The sequence below is a fragment of the Daphnia pulicaria genome, chromosome 6, assembly GCF_021234035.1.
Source record: "Daphnia pulicaria isolate SC F1-1A chromosome 6, SC_F0-13Bv2, whole genome shotgun sequence".
Classification (NCBI taxonomy): domain Eukaryota; kingdom Metazoa; phylum Arthropoda; class Branchiopoda; order Diplostraca; family Daphniidae; genus Daphnia; species Daphnia pulicaria.
The window spans coordinates 1,521,438-1,541,636 of NC_060918.1; the positions used below are offsets into that span (position 1 = coordinate 1,521,438).

At 41.9% G+C, this 20,199-nt stretch overlaps 1 protein-coding gene across 4 annotated transcripts; it reads left to right on the forward strand.

Moving 5' to 3' along the window:
• The first annotated feature begins 226 nt into the window (after positions 1 to 226).
• Positions 227 to 19,869, forward strand: LOC124343603 (ADAMTS-like protein 5). 4 transcript variants are annotated; one of them, XM_046796992.1, is made up of 12 exons: positions 227 to 466; positions 914 to 1,105; positions 1,675 to 2,304; positions 12,359 to 12,682; positions 14,584 to 15,056; positions 15,191 to 15,390; positions 16,212 to 16,357; positions 16,829 to 16,982; positions 17,140 to 17,229; positions 17,310 to 17,470; positions 18,280 to 18,955; positions 19,048 to 19,869. In XM_046796992.1, the coding sequence occupies exons 4-12, from the start codon at positions 12,575 to 12,577 to the stop codon at positions 19,398 to 19,400; spliced, it is 2,361 nt and encodes a 786-aa protein (XP_046652948.1). In that variant the 5' UTR covers positions 227 to 466; positions 914 to 1,105; positions 1,675 to 2,304; positions 12,359 to 12,574; the 3' UTR covers positions 19,401 to 19,869. The 4 variants fall into 4 exon arrangements, with proteins under 4 accessions (XP_046652948.1, XP_046652951.1, XP_046652950.1 ...); XM_046796995.1 differs by having other exon boundaries at positions 16,829 to 16,979; XM_046796994.1 differs by lacking the exon at positions 1,675 to 2,304.
• The last annotated feature ends 330 nt before the right edge of the window (positions 19,870 to 20,199 follow it).

Genomic DNA, 20,199 nt, shown 5'->3' on the forward strand with positions numbered 1-20,199 from the left:
CTTTGATGGCATCTCACGTCTTCAATCAATTGCGATGGCTATACACTGCTGGAATCCAGTCGTATAATTTGATCAGAAAATATATAATCAAATCTAAAATTATTCCCTCTCTTGGCTATCGTTTTTGAACGGTTTGAATTTAATTAGGGGGAGCGAGGGTCGATTTTTAATTTTCTATCGATACCTAAGAATGGCTAATTAGAATATTGTGTCGTCTGCATGCAATTTGCAAAAGGCAAGCTAAAGTTTCGATAAACGAAAAAGAGAAGATGCTCTAGATATTTTTAAAGATATAGAAAACTTAACCAACCTGACTGAACTCTCACTTTTACGAAAACGTACGTGGCTGCACGAAGAAATAGCACATCAAATAAAATGACAAAAATGTGGACGTGTGATTTCTCGTCGTGGCGTGGCTCTCCAAGCTCTTTTGCTCTCCACTACAAGACTCCATGCTGTTTGGCAGGTAAATATAATTAAGAATACAAATGGAATGATTATTTGAGCTTAATTAGAACAGTTAAACATGTTCTCAAATTGTGGAATGTTCCTGATTAGCATTGATTAAGGTAACTCCTTTGACGATGTATGGCAGAATGTTTGCACTGTAACCTTTTCCTTTGTGCAGATTTGATGCCTGAGCCAGCCATCGTAATCACAAGATATTAAATAGGCATAAGCAACAATCTCAGCATCATTGCGAGGACAATGATTTGTGTTCCTTTGACCTGCCAGATGCTTTATTGATGCATGATTTTCACGATTTGCATAAATGCAATGTATTATGTAAACCTTAGATTATCCTGTTGATTAACAACTAGGGTTTAACCAGTGTCTCATTTTAAACTTTTCCTTACTTGTTGTTTTTGTAAATATTTTTTTTCGTAACCCATTTTGTATTTTTGTCATTTAGATAAACAGCATCCAGTTTGATTGGAAAAAAACTGTGTCCTCGTGTACGCCCATGTGAATGAGGGTGTATTCACGAGGACACCCTTTTCCGTTTCCCTAAATCCCGGCTGGTGTTTTCAACCTTTCAGCGGATGGATGGAACGTATACTTGCAGATGGATGCCTGGCTCTGGCTGTTCTTCCCTGGCTAAAAGGTAGGACAAATTTCCTCTGTGCCTTTTGTTTTTCTCTATTTGGTGGCGTTTATTAAAAATGGATACGGAGTACGATTATTCCTGAGCTAGGTGGTAGGCCGTTGACTGGAACTTGGTTTTCTCTTGACGTTTTTGTTTGATCTCAGTCAGGGTTTTGTCACTGCAGAGATCAGGCTTGTTTTGTGTACTACCTCACAACTTTGTCTGTGAGAAAATTCTAAAAAATTGTATGTTCAATTCAAGAGTCATCTGCTGCTATATCGACACCTCCTCGTTATTTTTTTGCATTTGGGTAATTCTTTCGTTCATTTTTCAATTTTGGCGGTAAACAAGTTTCTACCTGCGAACGCTAGATGGCTTTACATAAACGGACTCCCGCGGCCTCTCATTTTTCGGAGGTCGAAAGGAGGAACCTCTTGTTCCACCACCTACCAACCCATCCCATCCCACCAGCACCACCCTATAGACACACACACACATAGAGAGAGAGAGAGAGCAGAGAGTTGATTATATTCCCTTTTTCTTTTTTATATTTTCTTCTTCTTTTTCTTTCCTTTCGACCCCCAAAGACATGCGGACCTTTCGGACGGTCGGCTTTCAGTCGCTGGGCAACATCGGCGGGAACCAAACGGACAGCGTCTAGCACGTGACGGCTATTCTATCGCACCGACACTTTTAACTTTTTCTTCTTTTTTCGGTAAAAAGAAGAAGAAGAAGAAGTTTCCAACTCAAGACAAGAAAGAGATAAGAAACAAAAAACGGCCAGAGTGGCTCTTTTCCGTCCTTCTATATTCTGTGTGTGTGTGTGAGTGTCTCTCTCTGCTGTGTGTGTGTCTGTGTCTGTGTCTGTGTTATTAGTGCGCATTCAAAGTGGCCGCGTGTGTGTGGCGTAATAGTGCGCCGAGCGGAGTATTAACCCAAAAAGAAGAAGAAGAAGAGTCTGAAGAATAACATTTTGATTTAAGTTTGGCCAGCAGCAGCAGCAGGAACTAGAGAGAGAGATCCGGCTGGCTGGCTAGCTAGCTAGCTATAAGCTCCATTGCGGTGCGGTCGCCATGAACGACGGGATTGTATTCATTATTGTTGGGCCAGCGGTTATTATTCGTGGTGCTGGGGCTGCCTCCGTCATCGTCGATCACGCTCCGCCGTCCGGCGACAGCAGCAGCAGCAGCAACTAATCCGGAAGGAATTCGTTGACGGTAAATGAACCGTCGATTTATTGTTATGTGTAGTACCTCATTATTAGAACTTTGTGCTGGGCTGGGCTGGGCTCTCTCCTTTCTTTACATTATTATTACATGTACACACACACAGTAGCAGCTCGTCTCATTATGAAAGGATCATGTGATGGACGGTGGTTGAGACTATTTTTTTTATTATTTTATGAGACGGACAAATGCTCCGTGAAAGTCACCTTGGAGCCTCTTCTTCTTTCGTTTTTTCCTTTTTTTTCACGGTGTATTGGATGAACGGACGCACAGCAGGTGGCCCGAGCTGAGCTCCGTTTTGGTGACTTGTCTGTTGTGATTGAGGCCATGTAGAATTGTTTGGCCGGAGAGAACAAAATGTCGAGATATATAGAAGCGGGCGGGACATAGTTTCGGGATCAAAAGTCTCTCTCTCCACCCATTCGAGTAATGCAAATGACAATTCTGTCCGACTTGATCAATTTCACCCGGTGTGTGCCCGGTTGTTGTCTAGCTCTCGCAGAGGGATGTCTAGATTGAAAGCATTCCAAAGGGAGAGAGAGAGAGATGGTTTATAAATAGACAGACTGGGATATATACGTAGGTTCTATAATAATAGGCACATCACTTATTGTTATTATTACACATATCCGTCGTGATTGAATGGATTGTGCTATGCCAGGGGAGCCCAGGGTAGGGAAGAAAATAAGTTCAAAAGAAATAAGAAAAAAGGAAAAAGATGGGTCAGTAACTTGTCGGAATCCGTCACCAGATAGTAACTTATGGAGCCAGGCGAAAAAAAAAGACAAACTCGGAAGAACGCTCAGCACTTGTCTTTCTCTCTTATCACCGTGTAAGAATGTCAATATAGGAATATATATATGTATAAATATAAGTTGTGTGTGTGTGTGTAGAGAATGGCGTGCCACATAGCCACTGCTCTGCTCTATGGGGGTATAATATTTGACTTTGGTTTTGTTTGTCTTCCCCATTTTTTTTTTCTAAATCTGGACAAACATGAAGGCGAAGCACGAGCGAGAGCAGCACACAAAGATTCTTCGTTATATATTAATTTTTTCTTTCTTTCTTTTATCATATTTATTCATTTTGTGGTTTGGACATGAGAAGAATGAAAAATAACCAACCGGTCCTGGCGTGAACACAAGATGGAGATGTTTCATTCGTGATAACAAAACGGCCCCTGTAGAATTTATTTCTTTTTTCCAACAACCCCTACAACTATTTTTTTTTAAAGAATATTAAAGAAAAGGGGGGGTTCAACCCGTCGGTAGTATTTTCCTATCCTCTTAATGCAACCCCTCGGAGCGATGCGAAACGGCGATAAAAAAAAACAAACTCCCATCCGGAATTATTACACACGGGAGAAACGGCCAGTGCGTGCCAGTCAGGACCGGTTTCAAGATATTTTCTATTTCTTTTTTCTTTTCAAAAACTGAAGGGGGGAAATGGAATCAAAGTTGAGAACGATTTTCTTTTTTCTCTCGCCCGTGTGTAGAGTGTAGAGATTGGAAGGAAATTCAATTGTCGATTGGAATCGAAACATCCATCGCGCGCAAAAGAGATTCCTCTCTCTCTCTCTCGCTCCCAAATGTTTGTCTGTGTGCATACCTTTGATCGATGGAGAGAAAAAAAAAAAGTCTCAAATTTCTCGGAAATTGCCGGAAGGGTTTCCCCTTCTCCGTCCGGATAGCAACCAAGGCAGGCTCTCTTCTTTTTTTTCCATTAAATTCTCTGAAGCGAAATGTTTTTATCATTTTCTTTTTTTTTTAAATATTTTTTTCAAACCCAAACGGATATCAAGAAATGCGCGCAATCTCGATGTTGCCATCGCGACCCGCCGTGCGCTTTTTATCATATTTTCGCTATTTATATGTTTTACCATCTTCTTCTTCTCCTTCTTCCTGGAGAGCTGTATACTCACAATGTGCACAGACGGGGGCTCCGGGGCTCTTAAATAAGGAAAAAAGTTTGTTGGATGGGAGAGACGGTGGTGGTGGTGGTGGTGGGCGGGAGTAGAGGAGGGAAATGATGGATCGTTTTTGACCGCGCGCATCCAGCGGAGCAGCGCCGCCGCCGCTGCTGCTGCTGCTGCTGCTCCGCCGGCCCTGTTCCACACACACAACCGCAGCCACCGCGACATCCATCATCCGCGCCATCTCCAATGTGCAGCGAAATAAAATAAGAAAAGACCCAACCAACACTGTTCCTTTTTTTTTGTCCGTCTAGTTGTTGTTGTTGTTGTTGTTGTTGTTGTTGTTCCCATCCATCCGGAGTATAGGAAGTGTGGCGGTGATTTGTCGGTTTTTGTAGTTTGACAAAATGTTGTGATGGCGTAACCGAGTGCGTGAGAAAAACAACAACAACACCAAAAGGAGAAAAATCGATCGATTCTCGTCCGGATACACAAAAGAAACATAAAAGGTACGGGATTTTTGTTAAATAAGAAATCGATTTGATTTTCATCCATCGGAGATTGAATTGGGCGTTGCAGGGCAAATATTCTAAAAGTATATACATAACATGTAACTATTATACCGTCTGATTATTATTAGAAAAAAGAAAAAAGTAGCGATAGGCCCTTATATATATTCTCTTGTGTAATAAGCCGGAGCCCATCTTGATGGATATTCTTCTTCTTTCTTTGCCAGATTGGAATCAAAGATTTCCCTTTCTCCTTTGTACCCGTTCGAACCTTATAGGAAAGAAGAAGAAGAATAACAACAACAACAGTCGAGGGAATTTTTTCTTCTTCTTTTTGGCGTAGATGAAAAGGAACTTTCATGACAACAAGGCAGTTGCATACAATGGGTATATACTACATAGAAGCCATTTTCTTATATTTCTTTTTTTGGCGGTCATTTCGAACCGTGTGTGCCGGAGGGGGGCCTCCTTCTTCTTCTTCGTTCCCCCCTGTGTGTGTCTGCCGCGATGCCCTTCGACGACCTATTTCTTATTCTCATTTTTTCGCCAGCAGACAAACCATCTAATCGGATACAATGCGCAACACAAAGGCAAAAGAAAAGAAACGAAAAAAACTGTCTATAAAATCTATCCAAAGGCTATGATATAACAAGGAAATAAAAGAATAACAAAAACCCAAAAAAAGTTTAGATCAACTAAATTGGGTTGACGACTTGACTTTGTGAGTAACACAAAAGCTTTTAATGGAAAAGCTTGTTTTTTGTTTTTAATATATTCCTTTATTAGTTTACTTTTGGGTTCCCGCTGCTCGCTCCAATAAGCAAATAAAATTAACCGGGAACAAAAGAAGAAAAAACTCGTATTTTTATTGACACTGTCGACTTTTTCTTTTGCTGCTGTACTTAATTATTCATAAAGAAAAACCCTGTGTTAGTTTGTGTGTGTTAACGTATAGCAACATCAGAGAGAAAGAAAATAAGGATAATCAAACAAGTGCCGGTGCCCCCGTCGCCCGTGTGTATAATATATCATTCCGAATGTGTGAGTCCCTTTTTTTTTTTAAATATATACTTACGTGTGTACAGCACACATGCTATAAAGCTGCCAATCAAACAGCAGCAACACATACTACGTTTGTCGTTGTTTTTTTTTGTTTTTTTTTTTAATTCAATGATGCAAGAATTTACACCCCGGGGAAACAATTGCGTGGGCTTTTTTTTCCTGTCTGTGTGTACACGGTCGTCTCTCTCTCGCCATATGCCACATTTCTCTTTTTCTTTTTTTCCTGGCGTGCGATGAATCAGCCCGTTTTTATTCTCCTTTGTTTCCGAGAATCTCACGTAATCAAGGAGCTCGTGAGTTGTGTATTTCTTTCCCTTTTTGTAATTTTTTTTTGTATTTTTTATTTTTCGCCCAGGACAGGAAAGAGAAACCCACAAATGTGTAGAAGAGCTGTGTCATTCGCTTCTCCTTTATTAGGAGTAGAATCATTTTTGAGTCAATAGATATTAACTCTAGCCCTACTGTTTGATCTATGCCATCAGAAACTGTTTCTTCTTTTTCCTTATTTGAGAATAATATCTCGACATTTTTTTTCTTTTCTTTTCGCCTTTTGGTGATGTCTAACCTTTTCCAATAGGCCAAATAAATAGGCACTATCTGCGCTCGGATAGAACGGCACTATATAACTGTGAGAGCTGTGATGTGATGTTTTTTCCTGTTGAAGAATTCCCGCTGGCCACCTATACACAATACCAAACAAGGCAGTCGGGCTTTGGTGATTTATCAACAGCGTCGAGTGTCTGTGTGTGTCTCCTATGGCTATGTCTGTTATACAATAGGCGACTGGTGTGTATATGTAAGAGAAAGGATTGTCACTGCGCCAAGAGAATCTGTCAGTATTATTTCCCCCTTTTTATTCTTTTGAAATCAAATAAAAGAGAGAGAGAGACCCCCGAAAACAGCACAGGAGAATAATGCGGTCCGGCTTTGAAAAAAAAAACCAAATTTCGGACGTGATTCTACTACCTATGTAGATCTAAAACCTTGTACGGTCTAGAGATCCTTTTATTCCCACAAATCTATATATATATAAGCAACAAGGAATAAATGGCTCTCTTCTTTTCTTGTGTATGGCGATAGATGTAGGCTGTAGACAATCTATAAAGCGATGCACATTTATTTCCAGCGGACAGCGTCACCATTTTTAGTCAAACAGGAGGCGTGCGTGTGTGTATAGAAAGACGACGTCGAGACGAGATTGATTAAACAGGCTGGAAAATTATTTTTTTATTTTTTTAAATATTCATTCGCCTTTTTTTTTTCTCCAATTCAAAATGGCGCCCGATTTTGATTGGATCTCCATTTTCTATTTATCCCGAGCCATCGAATCCATAGAATTAATAATCAGCTCCGCAACTCTCTCTCTCTCTCTGGCAAGATTCGTGTGAGTCATTACTTGTGCTGCTGCTGCATCGTCATCTTTTATATGAGAGAATGACGCAAATCTCTCTACGTGATAGATTTATATCTGAATAATATAGAAGGAAAGCTAATCGTAAGGGGGGAAACTGCTGGCGTTGGCTGTTATACAACACGAGCCAGCGGGCCTCATCTGTTCCGGAATGGATGGAAATCGGATCGAATCGCTGCTGCTGCTGCTGCTGGTGCTGAGCTGGTCGAGCGAGAAAAACGCTCGGCGTGAGACCGATCAGGTTTTTAATAGTCTCAAACCCGGTCGTGTGGCCCATATTTTTGATTCCCTATTTTTCTTCTTAGGCCACTTTTTATTTCTTTTTTTCCAGTCGTAAAAAAATCAAAGGAGAACGGATGAAATTGTGGGCAGCCAGAAATTGGGAGATTTGAATATTTAATCAAATGGCTATACAACTTGATTGGCAATCAGTTGCATTTGTTTATCGAAGAAAAGAGTTAACTCGAACCGGTGAGCAGTGAGGAACGAGTTCGTTAGAACGTTTAACTACAGTCACGCTATCATCCCCAGCAGCACCGAACTCCCTTTTGGTTCTTTTTCATTTTTTGACGTCTAATAATAAATTCAAACGCGCGGGAAAAAAATAAATTTTTTTCTTCTTCTTCGACGCTATGTGGATTCACATTTCAAATCAGGTTCGCTCGAAGAATAATCCGAGATAGGCGATCGCTGTACCACAAGCGCCAGAGTCCAATAACTATCCCGTCAGGATATTATAGTAGTATGTAGACGGGCCAGCCAGCATACTGTATAGTATAGATTCTGTGTTTATTACACACGTTCTCCTCCTATGCATGTTTGCATGGGCGAACAAGGAGCCTATCCGACGATGATGTCACGCGATACTACGTGTAAGCGTATAGCCCCCTTTTTTTTTCCTTTTAAAATAAAATAAAAATAAAAAAGTTATTTTTCCACTTCTTGTGCGGTCCTCTAATAAATACGATGATGACATCCGACTCCGCCAACGATTAGGAAATGTTATTTCTTTTTTTCTTCTTCTTCTTCGAAATTTTATTTTCCACATTGGATGGCCATTAAAACAAAAATATGCGCGCGGTGTATTAATATCACACAGCTGACCAAATGGCAGACATTAAACGCAGTAGATTTTTATTTTTTTATGTAGGCCAGTTTAACAGCAATTTCAGCACTGTATTATGTGTGTGTAGTTGACTATATAACATGAACTGCTGCTGGAGAGAGAGAGTTGAGGGGAAACACATTCCAGGTGTTGCGTGACTTCACGGTTCACGGAAAGCGGCGCACCCCCTTTTGTTCGTTTGGGCTTTTTTTTTTGTTCGTGTGATGATGGCGGTCGTGGTAGACGATTTGAAAGGAATAAGAAGAACAAGAAGAAGAAGACACAAATCTTAAACGGAGTTGAGAGCACACACATACCAAAGGGGATTTGTTGTTTTATTTGTGTGTGGCTGCTGCTGCTGCTGCTCAAACTGAATAGAAGTAGATGGATAGGGTTGACGGGGGTTGGAGCTATTGTTTCCATTTTTCTCTTGTGGCTGGTTACACGTTATATACGTCAAGAATAACACAGAAAGTCGGTGGCGATATAATACACATTGTGTAGTGCTGGGGGTCGGCCCTCATTTCGGACGGCATTTGTTTCTCATCTCCAAACCCCCCGCCGCTGCCTATATACCCCTGGAAAAAAGAGAAGAGGAACTTCCAGGAGCAGCAGCAGCAGCAGCACACTGTCAGTTCTAGATATTCTATATACAAAACAATTTACGTTATCCTGCTCCTTCCCCTGCTGTTGTTGTTGTTGTTCTTTCGACTTTATATATGTGTGTGTGTGTGTATTCTCCACGAAGAAAAAAGTTTTTATTTTCTGGTGGCGGTAAAGATTGTTTTTTCTGGTCCTCCCCCTGACCGGCTGTTTTCACTCCAAATGAAAATAAGAAAGAAGAAAAAAGAAAAATCTCCCGTGTGTTATGAGCCTGGGCGTCTCTCTCTCTCTGTGTGTGTGTTGTTGGTGTGGCATCTTGCATTCGACTCTTTTCATTGCGCCCCATATAGCCCAGGCTATACAAGATGAGGACCCTCAACTAAAGAAAAAAACCCGGCCCAATGTTTGGACAAGAGTTTGGGTCCAAACACTCGAGACACATCGCCAGAGAGAGAGAGAGAGAGAGAGAGAACAATATCATAAAAACCCCGAGTCCCGCCATATACAACAACAACCGACTGGGAAAAGAAAAAGGTCGTCGAGATCTCTCTCCATTCATTGTAAAAAAAAAAGTTTGTCTTGCCAAAGACGCACCGTCACAACATTTTTTCTATAACATCACACTGCGTGAAAGCTAGAAAATGTTTCAGGGTGTATACACACACAACTCTTTTTTTAAATATAATAACGAAGTATTGACATGGTTATATTTCCGATTCAACACGTAGAAGATTTTATTTTCATTTTTTCTTGGTACAACTTAATATCGGATGGTTCTATCTGGCCGGATGATATTCATCTCTCTCTCTCCCCTGGAGTAAAAATATTTCTCCGTCTATTATTCATGAGATTTTTTTAACAAAATTCTTTCTCCCCCGTTTTCTTTCTTTCTTATTTTTTCCATTTTGTTCAAAAACGACAAAAACGATTTTTGGGAAAGTTGGAACAAGAGACTCTTCTTTTCTTCCTATCTCTCTCTCGCTGTGTAGATGTAGGAGAGATCCTTCCTTCCATCTCCCGAGTCTAAGACGATTATGACCATCATTACGGGCCTTCATTATCAGCTTTATTATACGGTCCTTTTGGGTATGGATGCCCGTCCCTACGTCCCTATGGGTCCCGGCTTTTTTCTCTTCTCTATCCGCGCGGTCTCTCTCCGTTCATTATAATTTGGTTCTTTTTTTCTCTTTTATTCTTGAATGATGTTGCCCAGAAGTCTAGACAATCAAAAAAAGCCCTTTTTGTTATTTTCTCGTTTCCCCTTTTTAAAATAAAAATCGGGTTGTTTATTAGTGTGGGAGTGAAGTTTTTAAAAACAACAAAAATCGATGACATTGTTTGGTTATTTGTAAAGATTTGAAGAGTTTTCCCAGATAAATACCGAGAGAGATTTTTATTTTATATTTTAAATCGAAAGGGTTATTTATTTGAATGATTGGATTTTCCATAAATTTTTTCCAACCCCCTTGACTCCATATTGCTGTGGCCTGTGGACTGTTGTGTTACTTGGGGCCTCTAGACGCGCCACACATTGGAATCGATTCATTATTCAAATGACGAGCGCGCGCTTTTATTCAAATTTTCGAATGTGATTGCAGCAAAGGGGGGTTGACTTTTCTTGACTGCGGCGGTGAGTGCCCAAACTTTATTTATAGGCGACCGGGGGGGGGGGGGAAGAAAAAGAAGAATATTCTACCGACACATAAATACCCAAATTATTATCATTATTATACCCCCCTCTATAGACTTTTAACTTATTTCTTCGTCTGCTGGAAACATCTCAACGCAAAAGTTTCCTCCCCTAACAAAAAAAAAATTTAGTTGTCAACCTTTCCACGTACACACGCAAGTTTCTTTTACGAGCGTAGGCCTCTCTCTCTCTCTATTATTTCTCAAAGGAAATCCGAAAAAGAAGAAAATATCTAAGAAAGGTTATATCTCCATTCGGAAATGAAGAGAAGTAAAAACCGCCCAAAAATACACACTCTCTCTCTGTAGCTCTCGCTATCTTGGCGTTCAAACAGAGCCCAGCAAAAGCATTTTTCCCGAGAATGGGGCAAAAAGAAGAAGAAGAGGGAGAACAAGTCAAAAAGATAAAGCCATCAAAAGTGAACCAGAGGAATATGTGTCTGTGTATAAATATCAAAAAGAGTCTATACGAGTTGGAAAGAAAAGAAGGAAGCTGCCGGAGAGAGAGAAGAGCGAGAGAATTCCTAAGAGAAGTAGAGTTGATTGCCTGTTGGGATGTGTCATCAAATCCAACTCTCAATCATGTCAGAGCTCTTTTCTTCTTATACATTTTCTTCTTTTTTCTTTTGCCCCCGTCCTTTTTTTTTTTACTAGAGTATAGATGTGTAACATTACTTTGGAAGACAGCCTGCAAAAGGATATATAACCCCCCGACAACCAGAAATAGATCCACACACACAAAAGAAAGAGAAAAAAAGGAAATATCCCAGACTACTCTCTTTTATGTCCAGCCATTTTTATTGAACTTTTTTTTCCTCCTTTTTTTTCTTTTCTTTCCTTCATGGGACTTAAACGGGGCACCGTGTAACGACGTGTTGTTATGTAACGACTGTGCAGCGCCGCTCGGTTTCTCTCTCTCTCTCTCTCGGTGATGACTCTGCTCGTAAATAATCGGCGCGCATATTTCCTCCCAACTCTACACAAAATAACAGGGTATGTGTAGTAGAATATAAAAATAAAGGGGGGAAAAAATGCGCCTGTTGACGTGTCGTTCACACCGCTCCGCTCGCTTCTACTCCTATATACTACAGTTCAGGCGAACGTCATATTTATAGCGAAACGCGCTGGGGCCAAAATGATTTACGACTGAATTGTTTTTTTTTTTCTTTTTCTTCTTTTTATTTTATTTTAAAAAACCCGCCCTAAGGTCTTGGAGGAACAAAACGTATAAGAAATCAACTCTTCCCGACTCGTGTGTGTAGTATATATTTAATATCGAATTTCCGTCGAGAGAATTCAATAGAATATCAGCCAGCAGGGGAAAATGTGAAATAACTCTCGAAATAACTCGAGAGAGATCAGACGTCTATACGGAAATTCTTGTTAGTATTACATTTGCTTATGTAATAACATCCTCGATGGAGAAAATCAAAACGAGTGCCGATAGACATTTTCAAATCTCCCGCGCGCCGTATTATTATTACAAACATCAAATAGGTGAAAGGATGAAATTGGATTCGCTTCGTTGAACTCTTCTTTCCACAAAAGCCAATTGATTTATTCCGCGCCAGCTATTTGGTTATGTTGTTTCAACGGGCCAGTTTCAACCCCCCACTAGTTTATTTAAACGTTACCGGATGGTCTTAGTATTTCCCCCCTTTTACTATATTCCGTAAGACCATCTGTTTAGAATTTTCAAAAGTGGTAACTGATATTTTTCCCCACTAATGTCTTCAACATATTTTCTCATTTAGACTTTTGGAGCGCCGATAGAGATCATCTTTCGTCTGCTGCTGTGTACATACATACATCCCAGGATACAACAACTTGGCAGTTTTTCGGACTTTTCCCCCCCGCGTGTTGTTGTGCGCTCGGTGCTTTTCTTCTTCCCTACTGGACAATTTGATTTGTTTGGCGATCGTCAGTTGTCTAGTGTGCGGAGGATCCAAGAACAACATTTGAAAGAAGAAATGATGATGGGGCCGCCCGTCTGGACGTCGGCCGTCCTCACCGCCCTCCTCCTTCTATTGGTGCCAAGGATCGACGCCTCTGGCAGCAACTCCGCTCTCAAAGCCAAGGTACACACACAATTTTCTTTTTAAATATTCAGGAGAAGATGAAAAATATGAAACTCACACAACACCTGCGCTTCGGATGCATTTCACCAGTTGAATTAACGGCCAAAAGAAAACAAATATATCTGCTGCCTCTCTCTCACATTTTTCACGAATCAATAAACCTAATGGGGCGGAATCAATCACGAAAAGCTCTTCCAGCTTCTCCAGCTGCCACAAATGGCTGGAGGGAGGAAAAAATCTTTAAAAAAATAAATATCCATCCAGCGCTCCTTGGGTGGTTCAACCCTTTTCGGAGATGATGCCCTAATGTGTGCGCATATATATCCGTTACGTGTGTGTGTCTAAGGTATACATATGGGTCCTGCCCATCGAATTCTTTTTAGCCGATGCGCCTCGTTGGTCTCGGCGACTGGCCAACCCAAATATGAAGGCGTCGCTGACAACTTGGACGCCGGTCGCGGCGGTATACACTAGTCGATATGACGGGAATAGAAATCGAGACCCCGCGTTTCTCTCTGTGTGTGTGTGTGTCTGCTCCCTGTTTATACTAGCGTCCTGCCACACTATATAACTGCTCTGGTGTGTATAGTGTACACAACACTCGCTCGGTTTAGTATTTAAACATTTTTTTGATATTTCTCCTTGGAGAGGAAAAAATAACATTAACATTCCTTTCGCAACAACAACAACAACAACAACCGAGTTAAATTCCCGAATGTAATTTATCCGGCCAAAAAGAAAAGAATGTCCGCCCGGGGGGCATCTAGCCATCTCTCGTTTAGCAATAGACATTCCGTTTTTATTGTGACGTGACGACACTGAGCTAAAGGGGGGAGGGGACAGACAAGCGAATGTAACGCCATTCTCACGACACGACAGACATTTTCGTGGTGGACATAATATTCTATCCTTGTCTAAATATACACGACTCCACCCGGTAAAGATTATTAGATGTTTATTCTTTTGATAAACATCGGCGGGTTCTTTTTTTATTAAAATAACGACAATGTTATCAAATCTTTTCTCTTGTTTTGATATCAATTCCCTTGTTGTATTTTTTTTGGCGATGCTGCGGGGGCTTATAACCGAAAAAGTTTGTTGTGGAACAACTTTGCGTGACACGCTTTTTCTGCACGACATGTGTGCGTATCCAATCGTGTTGTTGTTCTCTTCTCTCCCCGTGTAGAACAGAAAGAGAGAGAGAGAGAGATAGATAGGGAAATTGTTAACAGCTCATTGAACCTGTTTTTCTTCTTCTTTTTCGTTTTGTTTGAGTTTGGTTGATTCTTTTTTTCCTTTTTTTTGTCTTCCATGTTGTCGGATCTCATCGCCAGATAAGCCCTTCACCGCCATCTTCTCTCGCGGGGCTTATTCACGCGTGCTGCATTTTTGTGCGGTCCTCGGTACTCCATGCCATCGTGAAAAAGGGCGGGTCATTTGGCTTTCGGGGGGCCTGATGTTTCTCGTGACTGAAGGCGTGACGATTCACCTTTTTTTTCTTCTTCTTCATTCAGCCCCTTCGATTATAAATCTTATACACATCGTGATCGCATCGAATATTTGTGTGTCTAGTAGGGGCCTCGCCAGCGCTATGCATTTAATTTACCGCGCCTTGTAATAATAATATTTAAAAAAAGGAAAAAAAAACGAACCGGTTTATAGCGGGCGGGTGGTGGGCGGCTGGGCGCTGTATGTTTATTATTAACTCCTTTTTTGTGTGTGTGTGTGTGTCTGCAGTCTAATATTAAAAAAATAATTTATAATTCCACGACAGCAGCCGTATTTTCTTTCTATTATGCAGTGGCTGACACTGCAGACTACTGGGGAGTCACAAGTCGATATAGAATTGTTTGTTTCCAACTAATCTATAATTTATTAATATTTCTTTTCTTTTTAAAAAGGGTCACGACGCCCTGGAAGACGACACGGACGATGCGGCGGCGTATGCGCGTTACATGGCCGCTACCGAAGCCTCGGCTCCGCTGATGCAGCGACGCTCCCAGCAACAACAACAACAACAGCCACAACAACATCACGATTCCGCCGTTGTGTCTGCTGCTGTTGGCAGCAGTGCTGGTGGTGCTTCATCATCTTCTTCTTCTGCCAGCAGCAGCAGCAGCAGTAGTCATAGCCCAGGGACTAGCAGCAGCAGCAGCAGCAGCAGGGCCTCGACTCCTTTCAAAAGTATTTACCGCTCCTCGGGTGGTCACGTGACTCTGCTGCATTCCAACGACTACGCGGCGGCCATGGCCGGCACGACCCGGCGTCGCTTGGTGCACGTCTGGAGCCCCTGGTCCGCCTGGTCGCCGTGCAGTCGCACTTGCGGCGGAGGAATCACCGCCAGACACCGCACCTGTCGCGTCGAATACGCCAGGTATTTAATTATTTATTATCTGACGTCATCTCGTACAATACAACAGGATATGCAAAATGTCATCATCATCATCATCACCACACTGGGGAGGGGAATAATACAAATTTTATTATTATTATTTTGGCGACAAAAAGGGTTTCGGAAGGATCGGGAATCCGGTCGAGTTACCAGCAATGCATCGGCGAATCGTCGGAATATTCATCGTGCAATCCGCAGTCGTGCTCGACGGCAGCGGCCGGACATCCGGAAGATTTCCGGCTCTTTCAATGCTCGCTCTACAATAACCGGACCATTCGCGGCCATTACGTCGCTACTTGGACTCCATATCAAATGGGTACGTCTACTACTTAATATAGGCCGGGTCAAATTTTATTCCCTTCAAATAATCTCCCCCCTGATGCTTTTTTATCGGTTTTGAACGGGTTGGATGGGAGTGGGTCAATAGTTTACAAAAATGGTTTCTATCGATTTCTAAGAAAAGTGTCGTCTGCTTTTGTTTAGTATTTCAAAAATGAGACGAAGTTTAAGGTTACAAACAAAAAAGGGAATGATACTATTCGAAATTATATTATCATTAGAAATGATTTGAAATGTATTGTTGAAGCACATCTATGTTTACTATCTATCTGGAAAGTGATTGTGTTGAAATGTGAGAACTTGGTAAACACAAAATTTGCTATTTGTTCTTTGCTGTTAGAGATTGGAGTTTAAACATTTTTGAATCTGTAAATCATTCAATGTAATTGTGAAACAAACATTGGTTGTTTGTGTGAAAATCAATCCCTGCAATGTTCCTGCAGGAAAATCACAAGTTTATGTGAAAAACAATCATGTTGATATTAAAACTTCTCATCTTTTCTTGCAAGCTTATATTAAACCTTGTTCATTCAGTTTACTTTGCAAACTAGAAAACACATTCTTGCTTGTAATTGTAAACATTCTGATCTCTTAGGGGGAACAGCATGGAATGATTTGACAACAAACCTAATTCAAAAAACGTTTCAACTTTTAAACACTAAAAGCAAAGCAAAGTGTAACTGTAAATTATGTGATCAAGAGAGACAGGCCGCCACAGAACCGGCAGTTCCCCTTATTTTATATAAACACCACGCCATGATGAATTTGATCGAATAACCATTTCCATTTGGATTGCAGGAGCGAATCAGTGCGAGTTAAGCTGTCGGGCGGGCAACAAGCCCAACGGATTGGTCTACTCGTTTGGCAAAGTTTTGGACGGCACGCGCTGCACCATCGATCCCGAAAATCCATACAAAGAGTTCTGCATCAACGGCCGGTGTCTCGTAAGTCTAAATCAGATTGGGCGTGATGGGGAGGAAAAAAAAAAAAAAACTAAAAAAGAAAAAGCGGCTAATCTTAAATAACCATCTGAGCAATAAAACGACAATAAAATATCCCCCCGAAAGCTCGTGTAAAGAGCTTTTATGCAGTTCGAATCCTTAAACTAAAAAGATAGAAAGAAAAGGAGAGACCACACCTCTCTGTCTTGATGTCCAGCTGTCCATAATATTATGCAATTAAATGACCATGCCATATATTATTATTACACACAAACGGACACGTATATATATAAAACTATAGGTGTCTATAAGTTGTCGAGCGTGTGTGTGTGTGTCGTGTTTTGTGTGTGTGAGAGGGAGAAAAATAGAGCCGTCCTCGGGGTGGCGATAAAACTGTCTCGCTCTACTGATGATTATCTTGTACATCTTTTCTCTCTCTTTCTCTTTTTCTCTCTCCCTTGTGTATAAATATAGGCGGTAGGCTGTGACGGACGGGTGGGGTCTCCGGCCAAGCGAGACATGTGCCACGTCTGCGGCGGGAACAACGGCACGTGCCAGAGAGTAGCCGCCGTCGCCTTCCCTCAGAATGCCGACATGCCCCTCAAGACACGCAGCCCTCAACGAAGTATATACGTTATTATTATTATTTGGGCTATCTGGATACATCCGTAAAGAAAAAAAAAACACCTTACAGATGCGGAAGATATTTTCTTCCGGAAATGTTTCAACAACAAACGACGAGTTAATTATATTTTTAAAATATTTTTCATTTTTCCTTTTCGTAGTGACGGAAACTTATGGATACAGTCCGGTGGTCCGCATACCTCGAGGTGCCACTCACGTCCGCTTGACGGACAACAGCAGCAATTACCTCGGTAACATTTAATTACGATAATTTATTGAAATGACGGCGTCTAATTTACAAAATGATGTGTTTCTTTAAATTCCGTTACAGCATTGATGGACGAACGTGAAAGATATTTCCTGAACGGCAACTGGATCGTCGACTGGCCGGGCCGTTACGAAACGTCGGGAGTGGCTTTCCATTACGAACGCGTCAAAGACTCGGAAGTTGTGCACAGTCGTGGGCCATTGCAACAAGATCTCATCGTCATGGTATGCCCGTGTTCCATGGCCGGCCCGACTCGAAATCTCTCCTTCTCTCTTTCGCTCGACAGGCTCTCTGAGCTGGATGCCCTCCGGTTATCTAGCTTCTCCTATTTATCCCTCTAAATAGCCGTAGCCCTCTCTTCCTCTATCAGATAAATAGTAGACGGCCGAGTGTATAATAAGCTGCTGCCGGATCGCGTATTCAATGACGCGTGACTCTTCTGGCGTAGTGAGCATTACCGATCCCGACTTGCTCATCGCCCGTATAATGACAGCTGCTGCCGGGCACACAGCAATGTGGCCCGGCTTCAATAGAAAAAGGCCTTCACAGATCTCAGCAAGTCATTGAAGCCGATCAATGATCACATAGGGGACATGGGGACCCATTTTTTTTTTTTTTCTATTTGACTTTTCTTTTGATCATGAGGGACGCGTGATTCATCGATCAAGAGCCGGATGAGTCGTTATTATATCAGTCGTCAAATATTTTTTTTCTTTTTATTTATTTCTCCGACTGACTGGCTGCTTATTTCCGCTCTATTGGCTGATGCTGGCTGCCTTCATCAAGTCGTGAGCCAACGACAAGGACGTGATCACGAATAGATTAGAGCTTAGATTGCCCTGGCGTTGACAACGATCAAGTGGAACGCGGCCGACCATAATAATGTGTAGCTAGCTTCTGATTTCCTAGGGAGACGATCGTATAAAATGATCGGGCTACTTTTTTCTGGGAATCGAATGATTATGCTAATCGTCTAAAAAGAATCTTACTGGATCATGTGTGTCGTATTCGTTACGAAATTTTTATTCAACAGGTTCTGGTGAGGGAGAAAGATCCGGCCATTTATTACGAATACTGGATGCCACGTCAAGCTCAACTTTATCGGATGACGGTGGACGCTTTCGCTTCGGATGCCCAGCGGGTGGTCTCGGCCCGACCCACCGTGGCCCCGACCACCAGCCGACCCAGCACGACCACCCGACGGATATCTACATCGAGGGTGACAACAACAACGACGGCCAGGCCAATTACCACAACGACTCCGGCGGCGCCCGTGGCTTTCCGGCATCACAACGAGACGGGCGAAACGGATTTGAGCGATTGGGATCAGTACGAGCCGCAGCCGACGGCCGCCAGTTTAGTCAGGAGTCCACCCCGAATGACGTACGGCAGTTTCATGATTCCTTTCTTCGGCTCCTTCGCAACAACAACCACCACCACCACCACTACGCCCAGGACGACTACTACCAGCGCCCCGACTAAAAAAGGCCGTTCCAGGGGCTCCAAGAAGAGCAAAGCGGCCAACGGAGTTCACAACATCGACGAGGTGCGCCACCATCTCGGACTGATCCACAAAAAGCATCCGAAAACCTCGTCAGCCGTCAGGAGCGGAGCGAACAACGGACCCAGCCACCAGACGCCGTGTTCCGTCGACGGATCCTGCTGGAAAACGGTCAACGGCAAGAAGCATTTCTGTCTCAGTGAATTCGGTAATTTAATTTAATTTTAAAATTTGAATTTTTTTAGTTTTCTTATTCCGTTTCTTGAATTTTTCTCTCGCGATTTGACGTGATCGTTCCAGTTTTGCGGTGCAAAGTGCTCAACTACGAGGTGATTAACGGAGAAACGCGCTACGAGATCCAGGTGGTTCAATCCTACAAGAACATGATCCCCATTTTGAACCGTGAATACATCTGGGCTGAACCGGTGGCCGATTGCCCTTGTCCAGCCCCTTATCTCCGGACTGGCACCGACTACATCATCATGGGCAAGACGGACAGAAAATTCCGACGTAACGAGATCCGGCTCCTCCTCGACTCGGACAGTTACGTGCGCGTCTACAACCAGGCCAATGCGGAGCGAGTGCTGCGCATCCGCCGAGACGAGGCCAAATTCTGTCAGAAATACAAAACGAAATTTAATCTCACGACCTAAGATAATTGGGTTAGTTTTTCCCTTTTTTCTTTTAACACAATATAAGTCAATGTAATGTCTTCTTCAGTACTATACATATTGACGTTGGTCCGCCCACCTTAATATACGCAAGTGGTGTTGGACGGATTTGAACATGAAAAAGAAAAGTTAATTAAAAAAAAGACGTTTGATATTTGTGTTGCTATTGGCATCTTCAGTGTTTGTGTCATATAGTCTGTATTTGATAGATTTCGTTATGAATATAGTTGAAATCGTCTAAATGTATAAATAATCATGACATTTAAAAAAATTGGTTTCGTCAAGTCTAGCGCTAGCTGAATGATATAATATCACACTTGTAAATACATGCGATTGTACGATCAACTTTTATGTGTTTTTTTTGGCTTGCCTGTACCATGTTGATTAAAAATGAGTTGCTGTTTATTATTTGTCCCGATGACTGTAATACAAGCTTCGTTTTGACTGTCAACTTGTCGTGACACGAATCTCGCGACCTTTGGTCTTTCCCGTTTTTTTTCCCCATCGTCGATTGTTTTTCTGTTGCCATGAGAGCGGATATGGTAGAACGGTTGAAATTTTCGTTTTTCTATTTTTCTATGGTGACACCAATTTGTCTAACTGAAAAATCATTTGGTTATTCTTTTTTTATATAGTTACATACCCAAAGGATGTGTAGAGATATTATTAGTGTGTTGGTATTTTTCCCAACAGATGGCGAGGCGAGGCTGGTTCATATTGTTCTCAATAGAGGGCTATTCAAGCCAACATAATAAAAGGGCATAATGTAAAAGATCAAAGA